This window comes from Anthonomus grandis, chromosome 10 (assembly GCF_022605725.1).
Source record: "Anthonomus grandis grandis chromosome 10, icAntGran1.3, whole genome shotgun sequence".
NCBI lineage: Eukaryota > Metazoa > Arthropoda > Insecta > Coleoptera > Curculionidae > Anthonomus > Anthonomus grandis.
This window is the reverse complement of record NC_065555.1, coordinates 1,400,132-1,421,431: the sequence shown is the minus strand read 5'-3', so window position 1 is coordinate 1,421,431 and position 21,300 is coordinate 1,400,132. Positions and strand designations below refer to the sequence as shown.

Below are 21,300 nucleotides of genomic sequence, written 5' to 3'. Positions count from 1 at the left end.
AAAACGCTGAAATAGGTATCCAGCAAAATTGCCCGTGAAATATGTGTACAAATTTTCAACCAATTTTTTGAGTTACTCACCGGATTGATTAATTAAGCATCGCAAAAATTAATAAAAATAAATCTGATTGAAAATTCATTTATTTGTCTCCATCCCTCATCAACGTAAACTACCAAAAAAACCGTTTAGCATAACAGTGATATTTAAAAACACTCTTTCAAAATCAAGACACTGTGCATTTTCGTTAAAGCTATTTGATAAACGTCCTCTAACTTAACCTAACCTAACCTAACATTTGTCAATAGTCTGTCTCACGTTAATCCAAACTTACTTTACCCTATAATTTATCCGCAAAAATGGCCAGCGAACCTCCACCGTTAACAGAAGAAGAAAAGTATGAACTGGCCCTACAGTCCGAGCACGAACTCGCACGTTATGCTCGCACTTACACCATCATGGAAAGAAATAGGGCGGAATTCATGCAGGCCGGTAACAAAGGGAAGTTAGCGAAACATAAAATGGTCTTGGACATATTTAAGAAAGAACAAAAAAACATTTTAACTGATTTAGCCGTAAGCTGGTGATATTTATGTCATAGTTTCATCAATAAATTCCTTTTGGTTTTAGGTGGCCTCTGCAGGGGCGAGAATTAAAGAGGACTCGAAATTATCAAGAAAACTCGCTCATCTTTTAGTTGAACACGACGAGTTCGATGAAGAAATCAAAAAAGAACGAAACTATACAAAAGAAATTGAGGATCAAATACAAATGGTTAAGAGGAAAACTTTGGATTTGGCTGTTAATAAAATATCTGACGACATGTATCAGGAAAGAGTACTGAAGGTAAGAATGTAATTTTGAGAGTCCACTTTATTAATTTGAAGGTTTTTTGAGGGCGAACAAACCATTCAAACGTTAGAAAACAAGCTGGAAGTCCAAATAAAAAAGTTCTGTGCCATATGTGCTCAGAACGTACAACTGAGATCAGAGATCCAACACTTACTAAACGAAAGAAGTGAGTTTAATAAGACGTGGAACAAACTGATCAACAACCTGTGCGTGGGCAAGAAATTCATGATGGACCTTATCGAACAAGCGACAATCGCCTACGATCAACGCGAAGAGTGGGTCTCGAAACTACAAATTTTACGGTTCGTACCTTTTAAATTTAAATAAATTTAAATTATTTAAAAGAATTTAAAATTGTAGCACGAAAGCCCATAACGACCTCGTGTCTCACATAGGCGAAATGCGGGAGCTACAAAGGAAACGCGACAACGACGTTAAATTGCAAGAGTTTTTCGCTGTTAAAGGACAGAAACGGTTTATGAAAGATTTGGAAGATATACAGTTGAAAAAGAGACAGAAGAATAAGGCACTTATTGAGAGAGACTTGGAGGGTTATTTGAATTTGCTTATTGCCATAAGGGAGTTTACTCAGCAAGAGCATATACCTGTAAGTAATAATGAATCACTTAAGATGTTATTGTTTTAAAATTCTAACTCATTATCGCTGTGTAATATATTGGGGTATTTACACAGGGCACATTTGTAATATTTGTAATTTGTGTGGTTATTACGCAAGTCGATTCAAGACTAATACAAAAATAGTATTAATTTATCACAAATAAGTATATACAGGGTCCGGCAAAGTGATCTCCCACATTTTGCGCAGCCACTGAGCCCGAATCACTAAAGAGGGAGCCAGCCTTGCCATTTCTGTTGTCGCCATGAACTGGACGGGCGAGCATCGTGCCTTCGTTATCGAAACATTTTTCAAAAGTAACGAATCTGTGATTACGAAACAAAGAAATTTTCGTACTCACTTCGCGCTTGGTAGACATGATCCAGTTCCAGATCGCAAAACAATACTGTTGTGGGTTTCAAGTTTTAGAGCTACAGGTTCAGCCTTAAAAAGAAAATCAACTGGTAGACCCAGAAGTGTTCGGACACCTGCAAACATTGCAGCTGTAAGAGAAGCAGTTGAACGATCTCCTAGACGTTCAGCTGCTAAACATGCCTCTGCTTTGCGTTTGTCAGATCGTTCTGTGAGAAGAATTTTGCACACCGATCTGAAGTTCCACCCATACAAAATGATGATCGTGCAAGAACTTAGTGAACGGGACTGGGAAAATCGCCGAGAATGTTCCAATGATATTCTTCATAACGTCCCACAAAATTCGCTTTTAATAACGAGTGACCGGGCTCATCTCCATTTGTCTGGCTGTGTGAACAAGCAGAATTTTCGCTACTGGGCACCAGAAAATCTGCGGCAGCTTCATGAAAGGCCACTTCACAGCCAACGTGTTACCGTTTGATGTGCTGTTGGTTCTTTTGGTGTTTGGGGTGCCTATTTATTTGAAGAAGGAGTGGTTACCGTTAATGGTTACCGTAACTGCTGAACGATATGTCGACATCGTAATTTTTTGGAACCAAAACTTAGGGAACTTGAACATCCGGATGTGTGGTTTCAACAGGATCGGGCTAAATGGGACAATGGACCTGTTAAGGAAAATGTTTCCAGAACGCGTAATCTCGTTACGTGGTGACGTTGGGTGGCCTGCGCGTTCACCCGATCTTGCCCCATGCGACTTTTTCCTTTGGGGCTACCTGAAAGAGAAGGTTTTTCAACGTCATCCCCGAACCATTGACGAATTGAAAGCAGCAATACGCCAAGAAATTACAGGAATATCGCCTCAAATTACTGCTCGAGTAATGGAAACTTTCAGAAATCAGCTTCGAATGTGTGTCGAAAGAAGTGGTCGCCACTTGGACTCTGTAATTTAATAAAAACAAAATGGCATACCATATATTTTTAGTTAATAAAAATAAAATATAAATAGCATTTACATTGACGTTTTTATTAAAAATCAAAATGTAGGAGATCATTTTGCCGGACCCTGTACTTACAAATAAACGAAAAAAAATCACAGAAGTTTTCTTCAGTGACAATTTATTCGTTCAAGTGCAATTATAAATTGCATTTGAACATTTAGCGTGATATCTTTCCCATCAAGTATTAATCTTGCAATAAAACAATGACGTCTAAATTCGGGATGTAGTTTTACAATTTGGTGATATAATACATTAATAAAACTTTAGCAGAATTAACTTATTAAAAAGGAAAATAAGTCCGCAACTAAAAATACAAGCTAAAGGAAAAAAATACACTTTTTCTCAAAAATGTATGTTAAGAGAAATTAGAAAAATTAATCAAAAGGCGAAAATTTCTGATCATCCCAAGGAAAGGAAATCTTTTTCTTGATAATATAATTATGTTGTGTCAAAAAAAAATATGTATTGAATTTGGACGTTAATTTAGAGAATTGAGGAAATTTAAAGTAGCAATCAGATTTAAATATTGTGTTTAGCTCGGATATAATCTATTTAAAGTGCCAAGGCCACCTGAACAATAAGCATAGTATTATTATATTACTCAATGATTGGAAACCTAGAATATTTTTATTAAGCGAGACCCACGTGTCAGAGGAAATCCAACTATGTGAACTTATGCACTACAAATAATAACAATAAACATTAATATTCCAAATAAGTTCTGTGACATTACAAGCCCAGATTCCTTGACTGTATGTCTCACTTTCACTTCCATATTCTTGGTAACGCATATTTTTCAATTAAAGGCTTCAGTTAGTTCCTTTAATTTCACTCATGTCACTGTTAAAAAAGCCTTATTTTCTATCAGTTACATTTTTGATTAGGCGTTGCGCTTAGATAATAAAATTATAAGACGCCCTATTAAATGAAATTTGATTTTCCCGCCTTAATTTGGCCACGCTTTTCTACCATTTTGATTGGTCCAATTGGTTACGTCAAACTGTCAAGTTAATTACAATAGTTTCCGTTACCAAGCGAGAGGACGCTAGCAGATTTGTCACAAGAATTTCTCTGTTTGTATGCAACCACTACTTCTCTATTCTTTTGTGTTTTGTGGATTGCATCAATAGTCAATTCATTAATGAATATGCTGAAATTAAATGAAATTTTACTGGAGGAGTATTAGCGCCTATAAGAAACGATATTAAATATAAAGTTAAAAGTGTACGGGAGTATTAATAACAATTTGTGGCTATTGTCTTTGGAAATATCGTCGATTGTTATGAAATTTTTGTGCCCCGTCATTTATAATTTTGCCCAAAACCATGATGCTCAATTTATTGGATTTTTTGATAATTATAAATATGGATCAAATCAGTCACTTTAGTGGCACAAATGTTGTCATGGGTGACTTATGGGCAGGTAGCACATAGAACATGTATAATAAAAAAATTCTCTCTTAGCAATCTAATCGTGCCGCAAATGGTAGACTTAGTAAAGGTATCACCAGTGATATCTTGGGTCTCTAAAACTACAAAAATGAATGAATTGCTAGGAATTTGTGTGTACTAGACGTAGGTGGCAGAATGGTGCTGAAGCTGACCGAAACTTTGCCAATAGGAGTATCAGTGTATACTGACCGTTATTTTACTTCAATATCTTTGATTTGTGTTCTTTTGTCAAGACAAATAACTTTGGCTGATACAATAATGGCTTCTAGAATTCCCAAAAACGCAATTCCGCAAACTGATAATCAATTTAAAAAATTGGGTCGTGGATCACATGACTCACTCAAGAGAGGAGATTGAAAAATTATTTTGACTAAATGGTTTGATTCAAAACCAGTGCATTTTGCTTCCTCCTGCTCTGGTATTGAACCCCTGGGTAGTTGTAAAAGATGGTCAAAGACCGAAAATAAATACATTAGAATTAATCAACCCGCAATAGTTGCCGATTACAATGAGAATATGGGAGGCGTCGATTTATTAGATAGGGTCATTGGAAAGTATGCAATGCGTGGACGTACTAAAAAGTGGACAGTACGTACAATTTATCATTTTTTGGATTTTGCCGTAGCTGCGTCTTGGCTGGAATACCGACAAAATGCTATTGCAGAAGGCTTGCGGAGAAAAGAAATCTTAGATTACCTTGACTTTAAATTATCAATTGCCAAAACTCTCATTTACACTGATATTCCTCAAGCAGATTGCAAGCGAAATGATTCTGATGAAGAGCAGGTAACGCCCCGAAAACAAAGGAAAATTCAGCCTATTCCAGATATAAAAGAGAGAAAGCAGGGAAACACTCATCTACCAGTATTTACCAAACACGACCAGAAATCCAGATCAAAATGTCGATATCCGAAATGTGGTAAATTGATATTTGCTAAGTGTGCCTCATGTGACGTATATTTTTGCTGCTCCGTTGAGCGAAACTGTTTTACTCTTTTTCACCAATAAAGTTTTTTTTTTGAAACTTTTTTTGTATTTATTTAAACCCAAGGTATCAAATATGATACCTTACTTTTTACAGTAAAAAACAAAAAAAAATATATTTTTTTAATATTTTGTTGTTTTTTGGGCCCAACACTTTACAAAAAAAGTACGTGTTTTAAAAACATATGTTTTCATTTCACCTTGGGTCTGAGGAGGATAAAGTAATAAATTAGTTCAAATGCCTGGAAAATAAATTAAAATTAATTTAATTGCTAAAATATTTAGAAAATATAAAAAGTGTCGTAAAATGACTGGAATAAAGTTCAACATTATCGAAACAAAAATACCCAATTGCTTGGACTAAAATTACTTAAAATAACCCCGGAAAATATGAAAAGATTTGAAAAATATTAAAAAATGCCTGGAATAAAGTTAAACATGATTGAAACAAAAATACGCGAGTGCCTGCCTAAAAGCTACGCCAAAATGTCAAAAATTATTCCAAAAGTCTGGAACTTATGGTCTGGAAGTTATTTAATGTACTTGGAAGACGTAAAAAGTTGTCGTAAAATGCCTAGAATAAAACTAAAAATTAACGTAACAAGAATAAATCAAATGACCCAAAAATGCGAAAAATTATTCCAAAAGCCTGGGAAATATGAAAAGATACTTAAAATATTTGAAAAATTTAAAAATTATCGTAAAATGCCTGAAATAAAGTTAAAAATTATCGAAATAAAAACACGCAAGTGGCTGGCCTAAGAACTACTTGAAATGACGCCAAAATGCGAAAAATTATTCCAAAAACCTGGGAAATATGAAAAAGCTATTTGAAATACCTGGAAAATGTGAAAAATTTTCGTAAATATGTTTGGAATAAAATTAAAAAATTATCGAGACAAAAATACGCAAATACCTGGACTAAAATTACTCAAAACGACTCAAAGATGTAAAAAATTGTGCCAAAAGATTTTATTACTTATCGACACAAAAGGGGTGATAACACAGTTTTTAATTTTTTTATATCGGCAGAAGTGTAAACCAAATTGTGATCACAATAAGGTGGGTTTATCTTCGTTGTATTTTTTATAAGCTTTATTGTAGTGTTGATGTTTTCATAACCCTACGGTTCTTCCCCAATTAAAGTTATATAATTAACAACCTAAATTTGAATTAAATTTACCTGTCGTTTGAAAATAAATTTTAAAACTTTTAATTGACCCTAATTTCCAGAGGCAGAGCTTTTACAGGACTTATAATTCGTAGATACTTGGGTCTTTATTTTATGCAGTAGTTTTATAGTAAGTATTGTGTGGCCCTTTACTTAAATTCTATAGGGGTGTTTTAAGGGTAATTTAGTCACTGGCGCTCCTGAGTTTTATTTTATTTACTTCCTTTGTTTTAAAGAACTTGCACGACCACTCTCCGCGAGATAGGCTAGCCCAGCACTCTTTTCTTGTCCACCCTTTCATATTGCATTTTATGTTGACCTATGGTTAAATATATTGGTGGCAAAATGGCCCGAAAAAATATGAAAAATTAATTGGAATATCTGGAAGATATTAAAAATCGTAAAATTTATTTGAAATATGTAAAAAAATATGGAAAATATAAAAAATTGTCGTAAAATGCCTGGAATAAAACTAAAAGTTATTATAACAAAAATAAATCACCTGCTTGGACTAAATTATTTGAAATGACCTAAAAATGCCTATTCCAAAAGCCTGGGAAATATGAAAAAGGTATTTGAAATACCTGGAAAATGTGAAAAATTTTCGTAAATATGTTTGGAATAAAATTAAAAAATTATCGAGACAAAAATACGCAAATACCTGGTCTAAAATTACTTAAAATGACGGAAAGTCGTGAAAAATTATTACAAGAGCCTGAAAAATATGAAAAATTATTTCGAATACCTAGAAGATGCAAAAAATTGCCGTTAAATATTATTTGAAATATGTAAAAAAAAATGGGGAAAATATAAAAGATTTATGTAAAATGCCTGGAATAAAATCAAAAATTATCAAAACAAAAATACGAAACATCCATGAACTACAATTACTTTAAGTCACTCAGAGATGTCAACAATTATTTCAAAAGCCTAGAAAATATGAAAATATACTTAAAAAAGTGCCTGGACTAAAACTAAAAACTGTATTTATTTAAACCCATGGTATCAAATGTGATACCTTATTTTTTACAGTAAAAAACAAAAAAAAATATTTTTTTTTATATTTTGTTTTTTTTTTGGACCCAACACTTTACAAAAAAAGTACGTGTTTTAAAAAGATATGTTTTCATTTCACCTTGGGTCTGAGGACGATACTCAGAGACCATGTTTTTTTCGGTGACTATTGATCAAAATAGAAGAAATCCAAAAGACCTATGTAAAATCTAAAAGCTCTTTTACTTGGAAAAAGTGAAACTATGCCTAATACTGAAATTTCTTTTGATTTGGAAGTAGTGTTCGATGAGGCGTATATAGGACACAAGTTTAATAATTATTTTATGAATGGTGTTATTCAAAATGTACCACAGCTGAGTATCATTCAAAATTCTAGAAATCCAGCCGCCGATAATTTCTTCACAACTTTTGAAAAAATAACAATGACCAAATTGAAAGGCATTTTAAAAAATGGAGCTGTAAGAAAGTTCTTTGTGATGTGTTTTACGTTATCATCATTAACCAATGGTATCTTCCCGGAGTCCTGGAAATTGCCAACTGTTATACCGGGACCCAAGGTGCAAAATACAAAGTGCCACAATGAATTTCGATCAATCAGTACAGTGCCAATTTACGAGAAGATGCTTGAAGTGTGTGTAAACCAGCAGCTAATTCAATTCGGCAATAAAAATTAAATATTGGTTCCGAATCAATCGGGTTTTCGTGGAAATCATTTATGTGAATCTGTTTTTATACATATCTGTAATGATTTTCTTAAGGCTATGGATTCTGGTAATTTTGTACTGGCCTTTGAAACTATATATATGGACGAATATATGCGGATATACTTATCCAAAAGGGTTCAAAGGGTTAAATATTAAAAAATCTATATCTGAAACTGTGAATTTTATATATGGTGTGCCTTAGGGACCTGTGCTCGGTCCGTTGTTGTTTTTGTTATATATTAATGATATGGTTATGCTGTGTAAAAAACTAATATTGCATTATTTGCTGATGACATAATTTTATATATAATTGGCAAAGATCTAGGTAAAATGGTATCAGATATCACTATATACTTGCTTTGCAGTAATAAACTTACTCTAAATACAACAAAATTTTAATTTTGCGATTCTACTAAAAAATCTAAGTTCACTAGATATAAATAATATAGGTATCACAATAAATGCAGAAAAATTGGTGTATGATGGGAATATTAAGTACTTGGGTACAATTTTGGACTCTAATTTAAATTTTCATGCATACGCTGATTATAATATCACAAAGTTTTCTAAAAAAATCGGGTTTATTAATAGAGTAGATCAACATCTATCAATACATACCAAGCTTTCAGCATACAATGTCCTTGCACTTCCTCATATAGAGTTTAATTTTTTTTTTGCTTATAGTATAAAATTCAGCAACTCGACAAAATTCAAAATAGTGCTATAAGAACGATCGTAAAATGTAACCGCTATACACACCTATCGAGTCTATGTTAGATGTTCTAAGTTTGTACAGCAAAGAATTATTTTTAATGTTAACTTATTTATATCGAATTAAAAAAAGAGGCATTTTACCTAAATATATATCTGTGATAAATTAACAATTTTCCGTGATGTCCACAATTATATTCTTTGGTTAATAAATGTAGTACCAGTCAAACGCATAATCATCTAAGTGAATTTAACAGATTACCAAATGATGTAAAAACTTGTACAAATATTAATCAGTTTAAAAGGCTATTGAGAGACCATATATTAAGTAAATTTTAGGACCTATTATTAATTGTTTTTCTTTTCTTCTTTTTCCTTTGTAAATTTTAAAAGTTCTTCAATTATTCGTGTTGCTCTTCTAGTTAGGTTATGGCCCCACTCCTTAGCGGGATATTTCTGGACCACCGGAAGGCACAGGAACTACTGGAACAGTGACTTTTTCCAAGGAAAAGTAACCAAGATGCCCTGTTTGTTCGAGTCATCATAAAAACCCGTATTTTGTTATAAAACACAATTAATACCACCGATTGTTGTTCTTTGGAATTGCAATGGATGCAAAATTTGTCTATATAATGTTTTAAATTTTGTTCAATTTTTATCTATGTAGCTTTTTGCTAAATAAAGATTATTATATATAAAAATCTTGCAAAACTTCAACAATGCCATGTAATTTAACTAAAGGAAAAAAACTTTTTTGTTAAAGGCTTCTATATCCATTCCACAGAAAAAAAAATTAAAACTCTTAGCAAATAAATCCTGAGAATTTTAAAATTATTTTGGCAACAATTTCCTCTAAATTTTACATTAATAAACTTACATTTAAACAAACATAATATATTTTCCAGAAAAATTCAGAGAAAATTAAAACATATTATTCGAAAACTCACCGTCACAATCGCTCTGTAATTCATTTGGGGTTGTTAACTTTAGGAAATCGCCAAAGAATTCCTAAACCAAGAGGAAGAAAACTTCGCAAAATTCAAATACATAAACAACATGAACCAACAAATGGAGCAACTCAGTGACGAACTGTCAAAATACCATTGCGAAATCGATAAACAGAAAGCGTTACATCTGGCCTGGGCTACGAAACAGGAAGAAAATCTAAAAAGATATCAGGTGGGTTTTGATTGATTTTGAAATTTATTTATTTATATATATATAAATAAATAATTTTATAGGGAATGCTTGACGAGAAGAAGAAGTTGAAAGAACGAAAAGAAGCCGAACTGAAGGCGGTAAACCAAAAATTAAATAATATTTTAAACGGAATCGGGATATTGTTTAAGTTGTTTAGGTGCGATAATGATCCTCTTATTCGAATGTTGGGTAAGTAATATCGGTATATTTTTTTGAATAATATAATTAGGGCAATAACATTACAAACTGTATAGAAGTAATAAAATAATTACAAATCACGTGCAAATAACTGGTGGTGGTGGCTCGTTCTAAATTAAAGAATCTTTCCGCGGTAAACTTTACTTGCTGACGTTGAATTTGCTCGTAAAAGTCCTTGAGTTCAACATATCTAAAATATATAAAAGAATTTTGCTGTAGATGACAAATGCAATTATTAAAAAAAAATTGAATTTTTACCGCTCAGAATTTTCGTTTAATTTTACTAAAATCTTATGGCAAGTTTGTTGCAACTTTCGGGCCTGACTTTGGGCTTCATGAGCAAAATACGAAATCGCTAAAGGTATAACCTAAAAATTAAAATGTTTTGGTATTTAAATGGTAGTTTTTACATAAATTTATTGATTTTCGTTGCTAGAATTTTACGGATCAGTTTTGGATAGGAATAAATTCACTAATTTATAAACATAGAATACATTCCGTGATTTATAAACATTCTAAAGGATTCATATTTATTTATCTGCATCACTTAAATGCCTACAATGAGAAAAAGTTAGGGTTCAACTACTTAAAAAAAAATTATTAATTCCGTCAAATATAGTTCAATAATTTGAAAATATTCGACTACTTGCAAACCTTTATTTAATTGCCTAATAGTTTAACTACCTGAAATATGTAAAAACTACTTAAAAAGCCTAGAATAAAAAAAAAATGTCCACGAATCAACTACCTACAAACAGATATAAAAAATTATCAGTTAATTGGATATAATTTAGAATGAACATATCTAGAATTAGTATTTAACAAATTGAGCCTAAAAAATCATTGCTCAACTGCCTGCAATAGAGAAATCTATGGACTAATGTTATACAGAAACCACTTCAGCCGTTTCAAAAATCCATGGATCAACTACTGGAAATTAACCTTATGACCTTAACCTTTATAAAAGGTTAAAACACAAAATCTACAGCATCACAGAAATTTTGATACTGTAGATTTTATGTTTTTTACCTTTTATAAAAGTGTATGACCAGCATCTTTGGGATAATGGATGAATTTTTCGAGTTTTATGACCTTAAGGCACTTAAATATCAAAACCTGTCTAAGACTTAAAATATCATTGAATTGTAAAAACCCTAGTTCAACTGCCTAGAATTATTTATTTAACTACCTGAGCCTAAAAACATCACGGCTTAACTGAGTGGAATTATCAGGCAACTACCTAAATCTAAAAAATAAATAATTGTTCAAATGCCTAATATAAATAAATCCGTGGATTAATTTCCCCAAAAAAAAACTATTTAATAGCCTATGATTTAAAAAATCTATGAATCAACTACTAAAAATCAACTCGCAACTCTATCTAAAATATGATGTTTAAACTTCCTGATTTTAAAAAATGTATGGATAAAATGCGCCCAAAAAATGTTTTTGCCTAGAAGGAAAAAAACCTTAGTTCAACTGCCTGGAATCGTTTATTCAACTAACTGAACCCATAAAATAAATCATGATTCACCTGTGTGAAAAAAAGTGATGGAATAATTACATACAAAAACTGTAGAGGAATACTTCGGGGAATTAAAGTTTAATTATCTGTATGAACTGACTGGAATTAAAAACATGATAAATTGAATATTTCTAATATTTATTTGCCTAAAATTTAAAAAAAAATCGTAGTTCAGCTGCTTGGAATTATATATTTGACTGCCTGAACCTAAAAAATAAATCATGGTTCAAATTCCTGAAATGAAAGAATCCTTGGATTAATTACAAGCAAAAAATGACAGATTTTAAAAAAATGACTGAAGCGCCTAGAATTTAAAAAATCTATGGATTAACTGCTTCAAGAATTTGTTTAACTAGAATTTAAAAAAAACTTTAACTACCTGGAATTATTTATTTAAATACCTGAACCTAAAAAATAAATCATGGTTCAAATGCCTAGAATAAAGAAACTCATGGATTGATTACATACCCTACGATTGACTACATTACATTAAAACTATCGAATTGCCAAACATTTAAAAAATCTATGGATCAACTGCTGGGACTTGTTCTGTAAGCTGTATGTAAAAAAATCTTGACTGAACTGCCTGAAATTTAAAAAAGTCCTTGGATTAAATGCTTTAAAAATTAATTTGTTAAGAATCTAAAAAAAAACTTTAACTACCTGGAATTGTTTATTCAACTACCTGAACCTGGATCCATGGATTTATTACATACAAAACATCTTTTAAAAATCAAATGCTAGAAATTAACGTTCGATTATTTGATAACTGTTTAAAATTAAAAAAAATTTGGATTAATGCTCTAATAATTTATTTGGATAGAATTTATAAAACCCTATTTCAACTGCCTGGAATTATTTATTCGATTACTTAAACAAAACTAAAAAAAAAATATAGCTTGTAATATTGACGGGTATAGGAATCAGAAAATTAAAGTCCAATCTTTTTTAAATTAGTCGACGTTTCGCAAAATTTATTTGCATCTTCAGGGCGAATTTAAAATTTTGAAACTAGTCGAAAAACTATTTAAAAAAAAAAAGTGTAAAAAGCTTAAGGTACAGAACCTGAGACAATACAAGGATATTTATGAAAATATAAATTATCATAGTGAAGCAAATAATCTGAGGTCCCGTAGCCAAAGGTTTTTTCAAGGGCACTACGGCACCTGAAGATGGTTTTTTCCACTTATTTTCGAAACGGGTAAGTATAAAAATTTTAAATTTTGATATTCTCCCAATTTTGATATGCTGAATTTAGCTGTCATTTCATAATTTTTATTATTTAGTCAGTGAGCCTAAAAAAATACCTAAAAAAAGATTGTGTGCAGTTTTTGTTTTTTTTTTCTTTAAATTTTAAAAATTTGAAGCTTTTTACGTAAAAAAGTACCTCTTGGTCAATAACGCTAGGAATTACCATTTTCGAGAAAAACTCATTTAAAAATAACGCTGCATAGTATTATTTTCCCTACCAATTTTTATGAAAATTTAGAAGCAGGCTTTGGAAAAAATTGACACACTGCATAATGACATTAACATTTGTTGTAATTTTGCGTTCAAATTGTTAATATCTTTTTAACTATGGAAGACTTTTCGACCCGTGAAAAAGTAGATATTCAGTTTATGTATGGGTTTTGCAATGGAAACGCACATGCCGCTGCACGAGAGTATCGGCGGAGGTTTCCTGCAAGAAGGCTTCCACATTGGAAAGTTTTTGATAGAATTCATAGAAATTTATTTGAATATGGATCCTTCGAACGTGCTCGAGGGCAGGAAAGACCAATTGCAAATGATGGTTATGGGGAAGTACTGAATTTAATTGAAGAAAACCCTCAAATATCATTGAGAACCTAAGTAGAAGTACCTAAGTTGTTATCCAAAAAAATTAATTTAAAGTACTTATACTGAAAATTGAGATTGGTATAAGTAGTGTTGTTATTAATTATTATCGTCGGATCGCATTAAATTCATTTCAAAATACTCTAATTACTATTATTATTATTATTTACCTTATTTACTTGGATGAAGTCTTATCACAAACATCAAACACCCCAAAACAAATCCTTTTGACGACTAACTGGAATGTTTAGTGGCTTACTAAGGTTTAGACTGATTTCCTATGCAATTTAAAAATAATTTCAGATTGGAAGAATGACTAAGATGTTAGGATACCATCATTTCCATTATAAAAGGATTCAGGAGTTAGAAGAAGAAGATTTTTCAGCTCGAGTAGACTTTTGTCATTGGATTTTAAATCACCCAAATCTTGTGGTCGGATGAGGCAACTTTTTCTAAGAGTAAGGGCTTTAACAGCCGTAATACTCATTTTTGGAGCATCGAGAATCCGAGAGTAGTTCGACGAACTAACTTTCAGCATAGATTTTCCTTTAACGTATGGGCGGGTTTGATAGGAGATAAATTAATAGGCCCAATTATTTTGTCACAACTGGTCGTCATTATTTAAATTTTCTTCAAAAGAATCTCAGAGATTTACTGGACGATGTTCCCATAGAAACTCGGCTGGAAATGATTTTTCAGCACGATGGGGCACCAGCTCACTACAGCCGACAGGCGAGAAACTGGCTGGAATTGTCCAGCCAGTTTCAGGCAGATGGATAGGCCGAGGTGGTTCAATAAACCCGACCTTAATACTCTGGATTATTATCTTTGGGGTAATATGTGCAATATTATTTATGCCACCGAAATTGATACTCCGAACTCCTGAACGAAATTGATAAGAGAAAACCGATTTGAAATTCTTAGATCAACCCAAAACATTCAAAAAAGATCCAGGTTATGCATTCAGAAAAACGGAAACTTGTTTGAACATTTCCCTCAAATAAATTAGTATTTTTATCTGTTTGCAATTTTATTTGTCAATTTACTTTTGAAGCGTGCTATTGAGTTTTAATAAAAATTGTTATTAATAATACTATGCAGCGTTATTTTTAAATGCGCTTTTCTCGAAAATTGTAATTCCTAGCGTTATTGACCAAGAGGTCCTTTTTACGTAAAAAGCTTTAAATTTTTAAAATTTAAAGAAAAAAAAAACAAAAACTTTGCAAACAATTTTTTTTAAAGTATTTTTTTAGACTCACCCCCTAAATGATACGCACCTGACTAAATAATGAAAATTATGAAATGACAACTAAATTCAGCATATCAAAATTGGGAGAATACCAAAATTTAAAATTTTTATATTTACCCGTTTCGAAAATAAGTGGAAAAAACCATATTCAGGTGCTCCCTTTAAAAGGGGCGTAGCTCCCTTGGGGAGCGTTTGCCGATATATATTTATTGGTAAAAGTGAGGTTATTTTTGACCAAAGAATACAGGTTTCGCGTTTCGTCCACTAATTTTGGGACACCCTGTATAACTGCCTTTAAAAAATAAATGTTTACAAATATTTTTTTTTTTTAGACAAACAAATATTTTGCCAAGTAAAACGCTTTTTTTACAATTACAATTTAATAATAATAATATTAATGGGTATTTAAGGTACATGACTAAATTGTCTGGAATTAAAAGATTCTCGACGGCTTAAATGCTCATTTGAAATTTAGAAATCAACGGATCGACTGCTCCAAAACGCAAATTAAAAAAAAATATACTTTAACTGCCTAAAAAACAATGTTTGTGCCTAAAACTGAAATATTGATAGCTCAACTGTTTTTGTAAATAACATAAAAAAATTAAAAAATTATTGCTTAACTGCCTGAAATAGAGAAATCACTAAATTAATTAAGTGCTCAAGAAAGACATTTATATGCCTAGAATTTAAAAGAAAACATAGCTCAACTGCCTGGAATTAATATTCAACTACCTGCACCATACACACAAACACTAAAAAAAGAAGTGTTACAAGGTACATACTAAGGCTGCAACATTAACAACAAAATAAAACTCATAAAATCCATGCGGAACGAGCTTTCCATTAACAAACAACTTATAAACCATATTAGCGGTAAAAATCATTTTGAAACCATAGTACAGCAGTCCAAAAAAACTGGACCAACCGATCAGTTTATTCAACTGCCAACACGCTACGTAGATCTGCTGATATAATTTTCTACACTTCCTCAACTCCGTCTGGTCCATTGCTTTTGTTGCTAATTCTCTACCAATGCTTTTTACATATTTTTTAATAATTAGCAACAAGGCTACTGATAAAGACATATAACCTGTACTCATCAGGATCACTAAGGACCTGCAGATGTTACTTGCTATTAAAGGAACGTAACAGTTACTAACGACCACTAAAATCAGTATAACAAAGTTTCCTGATAAACATTTAATTTGTATATGCTTAAAAATTTTACTTTCCAATAATAGGCTCTCCTGAATCACCAGTAAATTATGAAGAAATTCATTCCATTGTTGCTGCTTCATTAAAGCGGTTAGAATGCAAGAAAAGCTGGTCATAATTGATATTATTAAAAACACTGTGTCTATTCTTAAGCTTATGAGCTTATAGGATTCAAATAATACATTTTTAATTAATAATGCTATAAAAATGGCCATAAACGTCATGGAGTATAGCAGTTGCACTCTAGCATGTACGACCCTCATGTGGGGCTTGAAACTTAAAAATGGCACAGAACCAAACATGTTCAGCCAATAAAATAAGAATTTTATGGAGGAAATTGGGTTCTTTGACACCCATGCCTTTGTCATCGCTCTTACTAATGTTTAATGGCTTTATTCTAATAGCAGTTAAGCTAGTAATTAATTACAAGTATTGATGGTTTGTCAGTTAGTTTATTTAATGGTGTCGTGTGAAATATACGAATGAAGAGTATACAATTAAGGGACTATATAGAGGATATGTCAATTGGCTGATTAAATAATAACTACTTGAATATAGGAAATAATTATGACTTAGAGTGAGCATGCTTTAGTTTAGATGTACTGCCTAACTGTCCAAAGGATTTTTGACAAAAATCAAAATTTACACCTGTCGATAAAAAAATCGGTTTTAGGCATTAGAGCTATAAATATATTTTTTTAATTTTTCAGAAAGTTGGGTCATGACTTCTTTAAGGTCCAGATAGTTCAGTAATAATTCCAGGTAGTTGAGCTATGATTTTTTTTAAATTCTAGGCATATGCAAGACTTTTTTGAGTAACTACTTATTGAATTTAATTAATTAAGTGTTTAAAATTAGCTGAACTACTTGAAAAAAGAATGAATTGCCTAATATTACTTGACACCTCAGTATAACTGTCTTATTTTAGGCAGTCGGAGAGCAATTAATCCTGATTGATTAACTTATTTCAGGTAGTTGAGAAATGATTTTTTTAGATTTAGGTAGTTTAATGTTACTTCCAGGCAATTGAGCTTTGTAGAAAATCTAATGAAAATTCAAGGACCTGAAGCAAACTTAGAGATTACCCTAAAAGTCCTTGTTCTACGTCCTGTTATATAATTAAATTAATGGATCAATTTTCAGAAATCTAGCTCTCTTAATTTTTGAGTCGAATTTTTTTTTTTTTTTTTAAATCACTTTTTCTCAACACCCTGTACATTTAAAAAAAAATTGCTGATATAAGTGCCTAATGGAATTAATAGAGCAGTTCTCATATATATTTTCAAAAATCTAGCTCTCTTGGTTTTTGAATAATAGGGATTTTAGTTTTTTTTTAAGTACTTAAGAATTTTTTAAAGAAACTACTTTTTTTCAAAGAAATATATATTTTTTTCTCAACTTCCTGAGTAATTTCCAAAAAACGTTGAAATAAGTGTCTAATGAAATTAATAGGAAAATTTTCAGAAATTTTTTTTGAAAAATGAGCGTTTTAAAAAATCAATTTTACACCAAAAATTTGTTTGTTCTCAACTCCCTGTATATTTTTCAAAAAACTAATTGAATAATCTTTGTAAAAATTTTCCAGTCCAGCTTTTTTAATTTTTGACTACGCACCTCTTGGAAAAAGAATATATTTGCTAAAATTGAAAAAAATTACATTTATCTGCTTGTAAAATCAATAATGTGGGGGTGGAAATTATTTTCCCTTAAAGATTTGTAAATCACATTTATTAATTGGTATGATAACTTCGATTAGTCAAACGGAGACATCGAAGACTAGGATCCTCAATCCTCATTGAATTATTTTTTACATGCATTCCTAATTTTGTTTGCATGATGCATAATTTAAATAGATACGAAGATCATTTCTTTATTACACCTCTAATGAAGAATGTCATCCATTCAATTTATGCTACAATAGTTACGTGCAAACTATCATCACTTTTACTTACCAGTGCCAATAAATTAACAAGCACTATAGTTAGAAATAACTGAAAAGTTATATTTTTTTCCGTATAATTCCTTATACTTGACGAGGTAGCGAAAACCAGCTTAAATCCACAAAAAAAGTAAACCAAGAAAATGCCTCCGCCGCTTATTTTATTAAGAGCTTTCGTAGCCCTGTACAGATCCTGATAACATTTCCTACATAAATTAACAACATTCAGGTCGTTTTGCAAAATTCCCTCAATATATTCATACTTCACTTTGAGCATGATAAATATATTAACGATATTAAACGGAAACACCATTACGCCTAAAAAGCTCAGTATGCGATAAATAATAAAGCCATAAATCCCGCTCTGGTGTCCCATGAGACCATAACAATTTACGCCATATATAGTGACAATACCAAGGAAAAGTTGTACACTTGGCACTTTTAAAAGGTTTTTTTCCCTATTATTTATCGTATTCAGTTTGTTCCTCTGCTCTAAATCGTACAGGATTTCCAGTAAACTCTCCCAATGGTTCCCGTTCAACAAAGTGGACACAATTATCCATCCGTTGGACACGAATCCGAACCCCAACAATATAATTTCCATCGGCAGATATCGTTTTAACGTTGAATGTTTGAGGATATCTTGGAAACCGATGCGGATGACGCAGAGGGCACTGATAAAGTATAAAACGAACAACAACAGTTGAAGTTTCGAGTAAACCCTCTTCATCGTTTTAAAGTCATAAAATGGAACGAAGAGGAGGCAACTTAACACGTAAAAGATCGGTTTTAGTGAATAGACGCTACTTCTGGAATACGGCTGCATGACTAATAATAAATAGTTTTCTTGCTCAAAACATGGAATTAAGTTCTTTTTAATCGATATTTTTAATTAATTAAACAGTCCTTTAATGGGAAGGCAAACATTGAAATAATTTGTTCATATTAAGTTATAATGGTTTTAAAGGATAATTAGTAATAAGGGTGTCATAAAAACAATAAAATATTTATAGACTGAGCGTTTTAGGCGTAATGGTGTTTCCGTTTAATATCTGTCCAGCGTGTCCCAAATTCGAGGGTGACCATTGGGATCTCGGAAACCGTAAGAGTTACGGGGTAGGTTAAAAACAAGGCAAAGTTGCGCAATTTGGAGCTCAATGAAATAACCGAAATTTATCAAAATCGTTTTCACCTTCTACCGACTTTATTTAAACAGATATCAGAAAACTAAAAATAGTTTTTCATTGCCACTTTTTATGTATTACAACATGATGTAAAAAAAAAATTAATACGACGTTTCGTTTTTTTCCGATCATCATCAATTTGATTTGTTCTTATGGCTGCCATATTGGATTTTCTCATTTTTAAAAAGTACTTTTAATTGCCTTTAAAAGCTGCGGATCACGAAGGTTTGCAGGCTGATAACTCCACAGATGCTGCACTCTGTTCATCGATCGTTTAGAAAGTGAGTCGAAAAATGTATCGAAGTGGAAGGTCAACACTTCTCGATTTGAAGATACTTTCACTCCTTTTGATAGATCATCAGATACTACCTACAAGGGCAAATGTCATGGTCAGGAAAAAAAGAATCAAGAATTAATATCTTGATAAGGAGAGGTCGCATGTAAAAAAGTGTCGAATGAAAGTTATTTATTTTTTAACGCTTAATCAGATACTATTAAAGAAAATAGAGATTTCTACGCAAAAAAGTGAAATTGACCTTCATTTGACCTTGAAGACGTCCACTCAAGGTCAAGCCAATGACGTCATTTTATGGCTTCCTGGAAACCATTCAAACTTCACATGAAATATTTCCGGATATATGTTTAGTTTTTGAGATATTGCGATGTCTCAAGTTAAATGGACCACCACATAATAATTATGCTGTAATTGTTTCAATTTTAGGTAATTTAGTTTGTTTTTCAGACAATTTGAACTTCAAAATCAAGAGAATGAAGTCTTAAAAGTTTCTAGAAATATTGCTCAAAGAACAACTGTTTTTTTGGTGAAAAAGTGATTTTTTTAAAAATCCTAAAATGTCAATAACTCAAAAACCAAGAAAGCTAGACTCTTAAAAATTGCCATAAGATTTGCTCTATTAATTTTATTAGACACCTATATCGACAATTTTAGAAAAATGGACATTTAAAAATTATATTCTGGTATCACTTTTAGGTCATAACGAAACGATCCACTACTATAACGCCCCACTCTACCTACAGATCCTCGAGAAGAGCATCCACGAAGCCTTGGTTACTGCACACCATAAAGCGGTCAATGCCGCCTCTAAGTTGAAAAAAGGTGGAAAAGTTGATGTGTCCATCGTACGACAAGACATGTCGGTATCAATTACCCCCAATTGGTATGTGAATTGATTGATTTTTTCCACAGAAAACCGGAAATAATTGAACCGGTCGACCGGATATGCAGCACCAGTCCGTGTCCGTTATGCGTGGAACACGATCTGGTCAGTGACGTAATCGACGAACTCCAAACCGCTTATACCAAAGAAGAAATCCAAGAGAGACTGAAAGCGAGACTGGAAGTCGAAGGTTCCAATGTGGGATTGCATAATGTATCCGCTTGTCACTTACCGAAATCTAGGCAAATCATACAGAAACGTTATCAATAAAACGTTATTTTTTAATTGTTTTTATGTTCTTTAAGACACTAGTAAGGTACGAATTTGGCCTCTACCTCTTTTGATTTTAATGTCGTGGAAATCCGATTGCAGCACTGGCACCATCGGAATATCTGTGAGTTTAGCGGATAGTTATGTTCTTTGAATGGCAATTGACGTTTGACTGTATTTTGACTAGAGGGTTAGAGTTAAACTAATAGTTCTCTTGAACTCATGAACTGCCTAAGGATAAAGACAACTACTAAGGATTATAATATTTACAAGTTTTCAAATCGAGTGTTTTTCTTGTGTAAGGAGTTGATAAAGACCCAAATTTTGGAGGTTGATATCTAGGCTTCTATGGCCAGTATCAGAAAAGTTCCAACGGTTTTGTCTTAATTTCGTCCTTCTGAATCCAACGAGATCTTCCGGAATGTTGTAGCTCTCATATTAGCTGAGATATGGTATTTTTTGTGCCCATTTTTGGGCTCAAAAACGAGGTCCAAAAGTGACTTTTTTCCCAATTTTCAAAGTACTCTCATTCCCTTATTTCTGCTCGAATCCCATTATAACCTGGTGTTTTCGTGATGTGGGTGATACGAGGAAGCCGCTGGTATAGTTAGTTCAATTTCGAAAAAAATCAAT

General features: G+C 32.0%; 2 protein-coding genes across 2 annotated transcripts in view; one reads left to right on the top strand and one right to left on the bottom strand.

Moving 5' to 3' along the window:
* LOC126741253 (paired mesoderm homeobox protein 2B-like) overlaps positions 1-21,300 on the bottom strand; it is a 125,727-nt gene that overhangs the window by 32,033 nt on the left and 72,394 nt on the right. The gene's annotated exons all lie outside the window — the stretch shown is intronic.
* LOC126741252 (coiled-coil domain-containing protein 63-like) lies at positions 277-20,682 on the top strand. The gene is made up of 8 exons (XM_050447632.1): positions 277-572; positions 628-843; positions 895-1,151; positions 1,210-1,456; positions 9,861-10,049; positions 10,112-10,259; positions 20,211-20,373; positions 20,427-20,682. The coding sequence occupies exons 1-8, from the start codon at positions 357-359 to the stop codon at positions 20,665-20,667; spliced, it is 1,677 nt and encodes a 558-aa protein (XP_050303589.1). The 5' UTR covers positions 277-356; the 3' UTR covers positions 20,668-20,682.